Consider the following 10302-nt stretch of genomic DNA (forward strand, 5'->3'; position numbering starts at 1 on the left):
TCTAAAGTTAACAAACTTCAAAACATCTTGGTCCAATTTTATCTTTGCTTATAAAATGGAGAAGCTTGCAGAATGCACCCTAAAGCTGAAAAACCTAAAAGCCAAACCTGAATTTTGATGTTTTTCCAAAGGATTAATCCCGCAACAGAGTAATCAGAGGAGAGAGAGAGAGATGATGAATACAGTGGTGGCCAAAATTATTAGAACACAAGGTAAAAAATGGTTTTAAGTCAGTTATTTCTATCTTTTGCTGTAGTGTGTCAGTAGGAAATATCAGTTTACATTTCCAAACATTCATTTTGCCATTAATTGTAATAATCCAGTGAGATTTTTGTCTGACAGCAGCCAGTGCTCCACACAGAGATCTGGTCTGATCATCATCATACTGAAAGACAGGTGGTCACACGCAGCAAACTTACTGGTAAATTACAGTTTAGAGATGGTGTATGAAAACATCCTTTAGAGAAATGAACGAAGCATAAGATTATTGGTATGTGCAGGTCAAGGTCAAGACATGCTAACGTAAGAAGTCTGCTTTGAATCAATCATAAAATTTGCGATTACTCCACACTGTATATAGCACAGCTGGTTCACAGAGAATGCATTTTTTGTTCCACTGCCTTTGCTTTTCTACGTAAACATGCACTAGACAAAAACAAACAAACACGTTTTTTTGAGATCCTGCCTTTTCCATTCATCACTGCTGCAGCTCTGCAGTTGGATACTATTGAATGGCATCTTATTTTTAAAAGCAAAAAACACGTTCTGTGTGATCAGCCACATTTACTTTATCAAAGAACATCACATTATGACTTAAGCACTAAGAACACTCCCGTTATAATCAGTGAAGCTGTCTACACTGTATAATGAACGAATCTCTTACACACCGTGTGCATATCTGTACTTCGTTGTTTTACGATGAGAGAATTTGCGAGAGTTCAGAATTCAGTCAGTGATCAAAACTCATCTGAACGCCTCTGATTGCCATTGCATTCATAAACTCAACAGAATCGCATGTGATTGGTTATAATGCGCAAGCCTGTAAACGCGTAAAAAGAAATATGATGCTGAATGAACAGACCTAAATTTAACACCGTAATTGACATTTTCCATTTCATTTACACTTTCTTCGTAAATCTGTGTAATAGATTTAGTTCAACTGTGCAAGCCGCCGTTAATTTCAGACCTGTGACATGCTCTGCCTATGGTTATAGGCACAAGAAAATAACACGTTTATGACTGAATTAATCATTTGATCAGTTTCATCGTCATCTATTAATTTTTTATTTAAATCCTTATTAATTTCTATTGTGGTCTGCTTTGGCAAGTTGCTCATTGTCAGTACTGCACCATACATACGTTACTTTATAAACCACCCACTAATCTTAAAGGGGTCATATGACGTTGCTAAAAAGAACATTATTTGTTTATTTGGTGTAATGAAATGTTTATGCGGTTTAAGGTTAAAAAAACACATTATTTTCCACATACTGTACATTATTGTTTCTCCTCTATTTCTGAAACATCACACATGGCGGGCTAGAGTGAGCGGAGGCCGGCTAGAGTGAGCGGCCGGCGGATTCAACGAAGGAGCGTCCGGCGGGCTTGCGGCAACCACATGTGACGACCCAGGGCTGCACTCAGACTTTAGTCTTTGCAACTTTACAGATCTTCTTTATGCACCAAAAGCTTGTAACACTCCAAAGAGAAAGGAAAAATTGAAATCGCATCATATGACCCCTTTAAACTACCTACAGTATAGGAAAATGGGTTTAGATTGTGTTTATTATTCCCTTTAAACGTAATTTTCAGCAAACATTACTCCAGTCTTCACATGATCCTTTAGAAACCATTCTAGTAGGTGCACAAGAAACATTTCTAATTATTATGAATGGTAAAAACTGCTGTGCTGTGTCATATTCACGTGTTTTTTTTTTTTCTTTTGGAAAACAAACCGTGATACACTGACATAGTACTTTTCAAGGATGCATTAAATTGAAGTGACATTTATAATGTTTCAATGTTTCTATTATAATCCAGGAATCCTTAAATAGTCACCATTTCCAGAAAAATATTGGGTAGCACAATTGTTTTCAACATAGATAATAATCAGAAATGTTTCTTGAGTGCTGCTCGATAAACATTTCTGATTATTATCAATGTTGAAAATAGCATATTATTAAAGCATATTAGAATGATTTCTGAACTGACACTGAAGACTGGAGTAATGATGCTGAAAATTTAGCTTTGCCAAAGTTATTTTAGATTTTAATAATATTTCACAAAAAAGAGACTTCTCCCCAAAGAGAAGGTGTAAAGAACTGATTGGCATGAAATACAGCACTAACATTTACATCCCAATCAGTGATGGATGACGATTATTAGTAGTGCAACCTCTAAATCAGAGCCTAGTACACACTTCTGTTATGTTGTTAGCCCTTTAGTGTCAAAGAGAAGCAGAAGACATGCGTAGCTCAAAAGCACTTTGCTGATGAGGAGAATGAAGCGTGTTGTTGACCTGGTAGAGATATCTCTGGTTGAACTGCTGCATGGCTCCCTGCAGCTGGCTGCGCTGAGACTGCCACTGCTCATAGTTGCGCACAGACTCGGCTGTGGGCCGCTGCCACGTGGTGGTTCTGGTGTTGTGATCCACATAGTAGAACCTGCCGCGCTGATCCACACGCTTCTCCCAGCTACAACAGACACGAATCATGGGTTAACACCAGCCCCAGATACGTGCATAAGAGGCCATGCACAAACACTCCCAGATGCTGTTCTTTGTAGGGCACAACTTTTTGGTTTTTCAAATGCAATCTCGCAATAGACAGCATCTTTGACCTTTTGCCATGTTTTAACAGGTTTTTTTTCAGCATCTTGTGCCTTTAGACTAAAAGTAGTTCAGTTTTTAAAAAATGCCTCAAGAGCCTTCATTCTGTGTGAATACAGAGCTCAAGACAGTGACTACATGGTTGCATTTTGTGACTTTTTCTCTTGCCAGAGCAACTAAATTTAGTTTGAGGTCCCACTAGTGCCGCTACCAATTTACCTAACTAATATTTAAATTTCACCTATAAATAATTGGTTTTTGTTCATGAAAATACATTTACATCTGCATACCAACTCAAGCAGTAGTCAAGCTACTGCCACTGAAAGCTAAAGCTCAAATGTGCATTTCCAAAAGAATAAAGATTTAAACGTAATAAAACTGTATTTCACCCTTTCGATAAAAATCCTAAAAAGGAATAAATCAAACACCTATGCCTGATTACCTCAAACGCCATTTCTGTCTGATGCACCCGAGTGCACCTTCACAAAATATTCATTGATTTTAGCGAAATGGTAGAAAATCGGACCAATCGCATAGTTTATATACACTGTGGGGGTTGCTCCTTCACAAATAACATGAAAAACTGTATCAAGCATTTTCTAGCAAAGGAAAGGAGAAAAGATTACAAATAGACTAAGTAACATCAGTTTGATTAACCTTATTAGATGTATGTATTATGTCAAATTCTTACATTTAATCAGAAAGAAAATTCAATTACAAATATAACTGCCAGGGGCGATCATCGGGGTCCAAGCACCAATGGACGCCAAATCTTATCACGTGGATTTTACAGCAAAGTTCATCTTGAAACTTCACTGATTGTTTGGGTTTGATGAAGCCTATTTTAATTCTACTTTATCTATATTTATTTTATTTTTTGTTTTATTTTTTATTAAAAAAAAAAAACAACAACAAAAAACTAACAAACACTAGCTTTCTTTGAATAAAAGCGTCTGCTAAATGACTAGATAAATAAATAAATGAAGCAGGTCACAGGAACACACAACTGACTTCCAAAGAGAATCACTCCCTCTTAGTGTTAGATTACATTTTTTTTAAGACATGTGATCATAATATATGTGGTGTATTTGTGGACTCATATTAAACATCTACATTTACTACATCTACATTTTCAATGGCCAGTATCACACTTGCTGATATTCTATATCCCTCAGTAAAAGCATGCATTTCAAGGCAGGTTTCGTTTGCTTTTTGCAAAGTGAGTGACCTACACGATAAAGTAAGCTTCCACATTGTTAAAACAACAATTACGATATTATCATAACCGATACAAATCACACAACCCTAACCTGAAATTGTTTCACCTTTTAGGGTGCTGAAATAAGATTTGATGCTAATGTGCAAATTGTTAGGGATGGATTGATCTTAGTAACTCCTTCTGTAAACATTATAAACACAAACATGTGATAAAGACAGATACACACCCTGGTGGGAGGGGTCTCTCCCATGTGGTGGTCTTTGTGTTGTGATCCACATAGTAGACTCGTCCATGAGGGAGAATTCGCTGTTCCCAACTACAAGAGATAAAAAACACTGAGCAGACCGAAACGGCATGTGTTAAGGTTTAAATTCAGCTGCAGCTCTGTGACGTACCCAGCAGGCAGTGCATCAGTGGTGTGTGTCTCTGTGGCTGTACTGCTCTGGTCGGTGGAGGATGGGGTCTCTGTGGCTGCTGGCGGGGCAGAACTGTCCATCTCAGCCGAGGGGGTTGAGCTCAGTGAGGGGGAGCCATTAGCAGCCGTCTCACCTTTACCTGAGCAAAGACCAATGAAAAATTGAACACCATCACACCAAAGCAGACCACTCAAAGAGTGTTTACTAGGGCCTAAGTAGGACGATATTTATATATTATGTCTAGGGCTGTCAGTTTAACACGTTAAAATTAAAATAAAAAAAATAACGCAATTAAAATATTTGAATGCAGTTAACGCACTGGCCCCGCCCCCAGACCTCTACGTCATCTTATATTTCATACAGTTGACTGTTGACAAATATGATGCAGGACAACAACTCTTTAAATGCAGTTATGCCCTAAAATTCAAGATATTGGGGCAAAAATGCTCCTGTATGAGTTTTTGTCTCATATTTATATCATACGATAAGCGATATCACACGAGCAGTGAGAGCAGTATTAAACGAGTGGTGATTTTGTCCGGAATATAAGGAGTGCAAGTGTGATTTTATACAACAGTTTAGTAAATAAGAAGCTAATATTGTTTTATATTTTAAACCCAATATTATGTTATGAACATATTAGCTGTAAAGCCACAGCAGAACTGTTGTGCGTCTCTGAGCAACACAGCGGTGTTTAGTTTCTGAATGAATCTGCGTTTTGAACGAATGGTGTGAATCAATGATTCAAAGGCCTATACATAAACAGAGCCATTTACTTCATTCCTGAATGAATCAGCCATTTGAACGAATCAAATGAATGAATGACTCGTAAAGACATTTACTGCCACCTGCTGGCAGATTTAGTTTCTTATTTAGAGTATCATATCATATGTTATCTGTCATCATTTACTAATTTACTCACCCTCATGTCGTTTCAAAACTTTCTTTTGTGGAACATAAAAGAAGGAATTTTGAAGACTGTTGGTAACAAATCAGTTTTATGACTTTCACTGTATGAACAAAAAATACTGAGATGTTTCTCAAATTATCTTCTTTTATGTTCCATAGTTTATGTTAGGCTGTTGTAGCCTAAATGTTTATGTATAATACATTTTATTTTAAATCAAATAAAATATTTCTTTCTAAAGCTACAGTTTGTAATGTCTACTTGATACTTTCTCATTTAACACAAAAATAGCTTTAAATAATATTTTGTAGGTATTTTCACAGTAAAAACAAATTTTTTTTTGACACGTCGTGTAATTAATTAGATTAAAAATTTTAATCGACTGATAGTCCTAATTATGTCATCATTTACTTCCACTCATTTCATTCCAAACCCATAAGACTGCGAAACACAAATTAGGATATTTTAAACGAAACCTGAAAGGTTTCTGTCCCTCCATTAAAAGTTCAGGTAACCAAAACATAAAAGATCCAAATATAGGTTATTAAAAAGGCATTATTTGAGCTTCCGTGTTTGCCAAATATGATGCATCGCTGTAAAAAAAAAAAAAAAAGGTGTAGAAATAATTTTCATTTAGAAATTGCTAGTAAATTTCACAAATAATTACAAAGAAATGGCAAGCAACACATTGAATTAAATGTGAAACTGTGAAGTAGAAGAACTGAAGTAGTATTTTCTTGTAAAACATACTCCAATAACCTTCGTTTAATTTAAAACTTCGACAAATAATTTTTTTTTGCAGTAGCGACCTCAGAAACCTCTAATGGTGTGTTCACACCAGACGCAAAGCGAATATGCGCATCGCGTCACTCGCTCTAGATTACTCGCGGGATGTTTTTCGTGTCACTCACGCGAATAAAAACACGCGAATCAACCATGCTGGAGATAACTACAATCGCTGTTTTGTACCTGTTGTCAAAAAGTCCCAAATACAATGGAAAGCCAAACGCCGACGTGTCTGGGTTCACAGCACCATCCAGAGGAGGATGAATAATGTTAGGATCCTGTATTAATGTGTGTGTTACATTTTACTACTGTATATATACACTGATATTACTATTATTTTTATTAGTGATAGCATACAATATACATACAGCATAAATACAACTACCACTACAACTGATTTTAATTGTTTTCTATGCTCCAGACCTATATAATAACAGACGGCTGAAGAAAAATCTTCATTTGTGTTTTGAAGATTAACCATAGTCGTATGGGTTTGGAATGACATACAAAAAAGTAAATGATTACATAATTTAAATTTTTGGTTGAATTATCCATTTAGGTGTCAATCAACTGAGATTTTGCTGTATGTTTTATATTGCGGACAGGAGTTTTTAAAGCGGACACTGGCACATCAGAGGAATAAAGAAGCATGGATGAATGAGAAAATAAAGGGTGGGATGCGCTTATTATTAAAAGCACAACAATTCTTACTGTCCTTAACGTTTTGTCAAAATAAAAGCACCTCTGTGAATTAACTAGTGCTGTCAAATGATTAATCGCGATTAACTGCATCCAAAATAAACATTTTTGTTTACATAATATATGTATGTGCACTGTGTATATTTATTATGTACATATAAATACACACACGTACAGTATATTTTGAAAATATTTACATGTATATACATTTATATTCTTATTATATTTAATATATAAACATAACATATTTTTCTTAAATATATGCATGCATGTATTTGCATGCATTTTTATGTTTTTCATAAAAATGTGAACATTTTTATGTTTTTCATTTTTATGTGTATTTATAGACACATAATAAATATACACAGTACACACACATATTATGTAAACAAAAACTTTTATGTGTGAGTGTGAGTGTGTGTGTGTGTGTATCTGACCAGCACTGCTCAGGCTGCTGATGGCCGTCTTCGAGCAGTGTGTGTCGTCTACAGCTTCTCCTTTCAGCTCTCCATTCGTGAGAACAGCTCCTCTGATGTCCGCTGGAGAATCTCCACAAGAACCCACAGAATGAGCTAAACTTCTGGAAATGTATAAGAGATTCATATCAGACACAGCGTTGTTATTGTACATATGCGTGACGGTTATTTCTGTGTAGTTCCTGCCATGCCTCAGTGAATATGTTTAATTATGGGTATGTCCAACCTACCTGGACATGGAGCAAGTATTTTAGTAAACATCCTGTAACACTCCCACGGAGGGTGCACACAATTTGCTAGATTGCCCAAGCCAGTTCTATTATTTAGGATCTTAGGCCTAGACTGACTAGATAACGTTTACGACCAAAAATTTTAAGTAACACATTTGCTTGCCAGTCATGATTATTTGGGACATACTGGTGGGTTTGGCAACTCCTGGTTTGATAGAACTGACCGTTTTGTTCTTTTAATTGTGCAATTAAGCAACAGAATTTCTTACAACTACAATTTTTTTTTTTAATTTGCCCACCCACCCACGCATGTTCTCTCGGCACAATTCAATCATAATAAACAATTGTGTGCGCGATACACAGGAACAGTATGCAACAAAGCTGATATGCTCTACATTTTTCTTCATTTATTAATTTAATTATTTAACATTTGTTTTACAACAGCTACAAATATGGTTCTGGTGTTGGTTCCACATAAGTTCAAAATAAGAGAAAATAACCAAAAACTAACACTAGCTTGCGCTATTCTTTTTCTATTCTATCTGTTTTCTTTTTATTATATAATTAAAAAAACCTTCTATGTGTGCTGCGTTAAGCTAACTGAGACTTGTTATAGCACTTGCATATCATTGCTCTTTTGTTGATTTCGCTTTGGATAAAAGCATCTGCTAAATGACTAAATGTAAATGTAAAAATTGCATAAAGCACCTTTCAGTGTAATCAATTCACTGGATTACTCAAAAATATTGGTCATACCAGTAACCCCTAACACCAACAGCCCATTTAGGATATCATGCACAGAAAACAAGGCTGTGCTCACCAGGACATTAGAGAGACAGGACAACAGAAGACATGAAGCAGGAGAAGCAGAAACTACATAATGAATAATCAGTGATTAACAACAAGACAAAGAGAGATATTTGTGCTGACCGTCCACGGGGGCTGCTGGTACTTGGGCTCTCCTCACTATGATTAGACCTGCTCGAGTGAACCATCTCTGCACAGACAAAAATACACAAAACATCATTAGGACTGATTCACATACATCATGGAGAAAGGTTTGCCATTCCTACTCGGTGACCATGTGTTAAAAACCAGTGATGCATCTAAAATGACCTACTTTTCATGACTGCATGATTGATAATTTCACATATTTGTTTACAAAAGCACAAAAAGCATCTAATGCTGCAAAAGGTACAGAGACACCAAAGCACAAATTGGAAAGCGCTGGTCATAATATTACTCAGAAAACATCATGAAGTTGTAGTGATCTGCATTAAAATGTGTTGTGTGTTGAGTGACACAATATAACAGAATATATTGAGAGAGAGCTGACAAACATACTCTTACGCCCATGCATTTATGAGCTCAGTTCTGGTTTAATTCTGGTTATATTCAATTTTCAGCATTTACGCCAGATGTTCATGTAATCTATTGTACGTTACTGTCTAACCTCTATTAGTTTAATATTTAAGAGAGTTCACTCTCATGTTCTTCTAAGGATGTAAGAAAGACACCCTCATGTTGATCCAAACATGAATGACTTCCTTTCTTCCTTGGAGCACAAAAACGTGATGCTTCCGAGATTTTTTTTTCCCCCGTATAAATGTCCATATGACTGGTGTGCTATAGTTCAAGCCTGATCATGTCATACAATACTTATAATATTTCTGTCTGTTTCTCACACAAATTTGTTGTTCAGTATATGGAAAAAAAACAATGAAAATTTCTCCTTTTCTGAAAATTGTAGTTTGGAATCCCATGAGAGGAAAATTCTTGGATAACCATGGCTTTAATACTAACATGCTTCTGAAATTTAACTAAATATATTTTGACGCTGCTTATGTTGTTGCTCTTAATGAATCATGTGTTTGCATTTTCCGTTTTAAGTAGTTTAACATGAAAGTATGTTAATAAAAGGCTTGCACTTCTAAACTCAAATGGAGCAGCATTAAACCTTTTATTACAAAAATCACAAGTTACTGTAAGAACGTTTGAGACTTAGTAAGTTTGAGCAAACGTTTCTGTTTACTGAATGTGTGTGCCATTCTGTCGTTCCCCAGGTCTGTACACAAAGAACTGTTTATGTAGTGCATGCGTTTCAGAAAAAAACTGCCAGGGGAAATGAGGGAAAACATTAAACCAACAGGAGCGACTTCAGAGCGAACAGAGGACCCTAACAGACCTGCACACACTCAACCTTTATCCACCGCTGAAGGTCAAACACAAACTCACACGCCGAGAGAAAACACACTCCAGATCTTTATACTGTACGTGGCTAAAACCAGGATTTGAGAGCCCATAAGCATATGTGTGTACAATGAGTAACTGAAAGATAAAGTCAGACAAATCACTGAAAAAACAAACACAACAAAATCATATGCAACAGATGATTCATCTCCAGAACAACATTAGACACATGCATAAGAAGCATTTACACTCAGAGCTTGTGTTGGTGTTTATTACCGCCTCATTCATGGTTTAAGCAGCTCCAAACACGTCCATATTTCAAACTGTTTACAAAAAAGACTTCCACAAATAAATGCAACACATGCATTCGACCAAAGTCAGAGAAATTTCAGAATGACTAAAACTGCATGAGTAGCATATTAAATGTAGGACTGACAATTATTTGCTCATCAATTAATTTTTTGATATCTGTAGTTATTAGGGCTGCAAAATGATTAATAAATCGCATTCAAAATAAAAGTTTGTTTACATACTATATGTGTGTGTACTGTG

The 10302-nt window shown here is 36.0% G+C and overlaps 1 protein-coding gene across 2 annotated transcripts in view; it reads right to left on the bottom strand.

Moving 5' to 3' along the window:
• The window catches only part of LOC107667683 (NEDD4-like E3 ubiquitin-protein ligase WWP2), a 50644-nt gene that overhangs the window by 27343 nt on the left and 12999 nt on the right, over nt 1–10302 (bottom strand). For both annotated transcript variants that reach the window (XM_016459409.1, XM_016459408.1), the window contains exons 6-10: nt 8491–8557; nt 7292–7434; nt 4442–4601; nt 4273–4362; nt 2519–2693 (exon numbers count right to left, since the gene is read on the bottom strand). In XM_016459409.1, the coding sequence (XP_016314895.1) occupies nt 2519–2693; nt 4273–4362; nt 4442–4601; nt 7292–7434; nt 8491–8557 (635 nt within the window). The remainder of the gene's footprint in view (nt 1–2518; nt 2694–4272; nt 4363–4441; nt 4602–7291; nt 7435–8490; nt 8558–10302) is intronic.

Source organism: Sinocyclocheilus anshuiensis, unplaced genomic scaffold (assembly GCF_001515605.1).
Source record: "Sinocyclocheilus anshuiensis isolate Anshui unplaced genomic scaffold, SAMN03320099.WGS_v1.1 scaffold1827, whole genome shotgun sequence".
NCBI classification, from domain to species: domain Eukaryota; kingdom Metazoa; phylum Chordata; class Actinopteri; order Cypriniformes; family Cyprinidae; genus Sinocyclocheilus; species Sinocyclocheilus anshuiensis.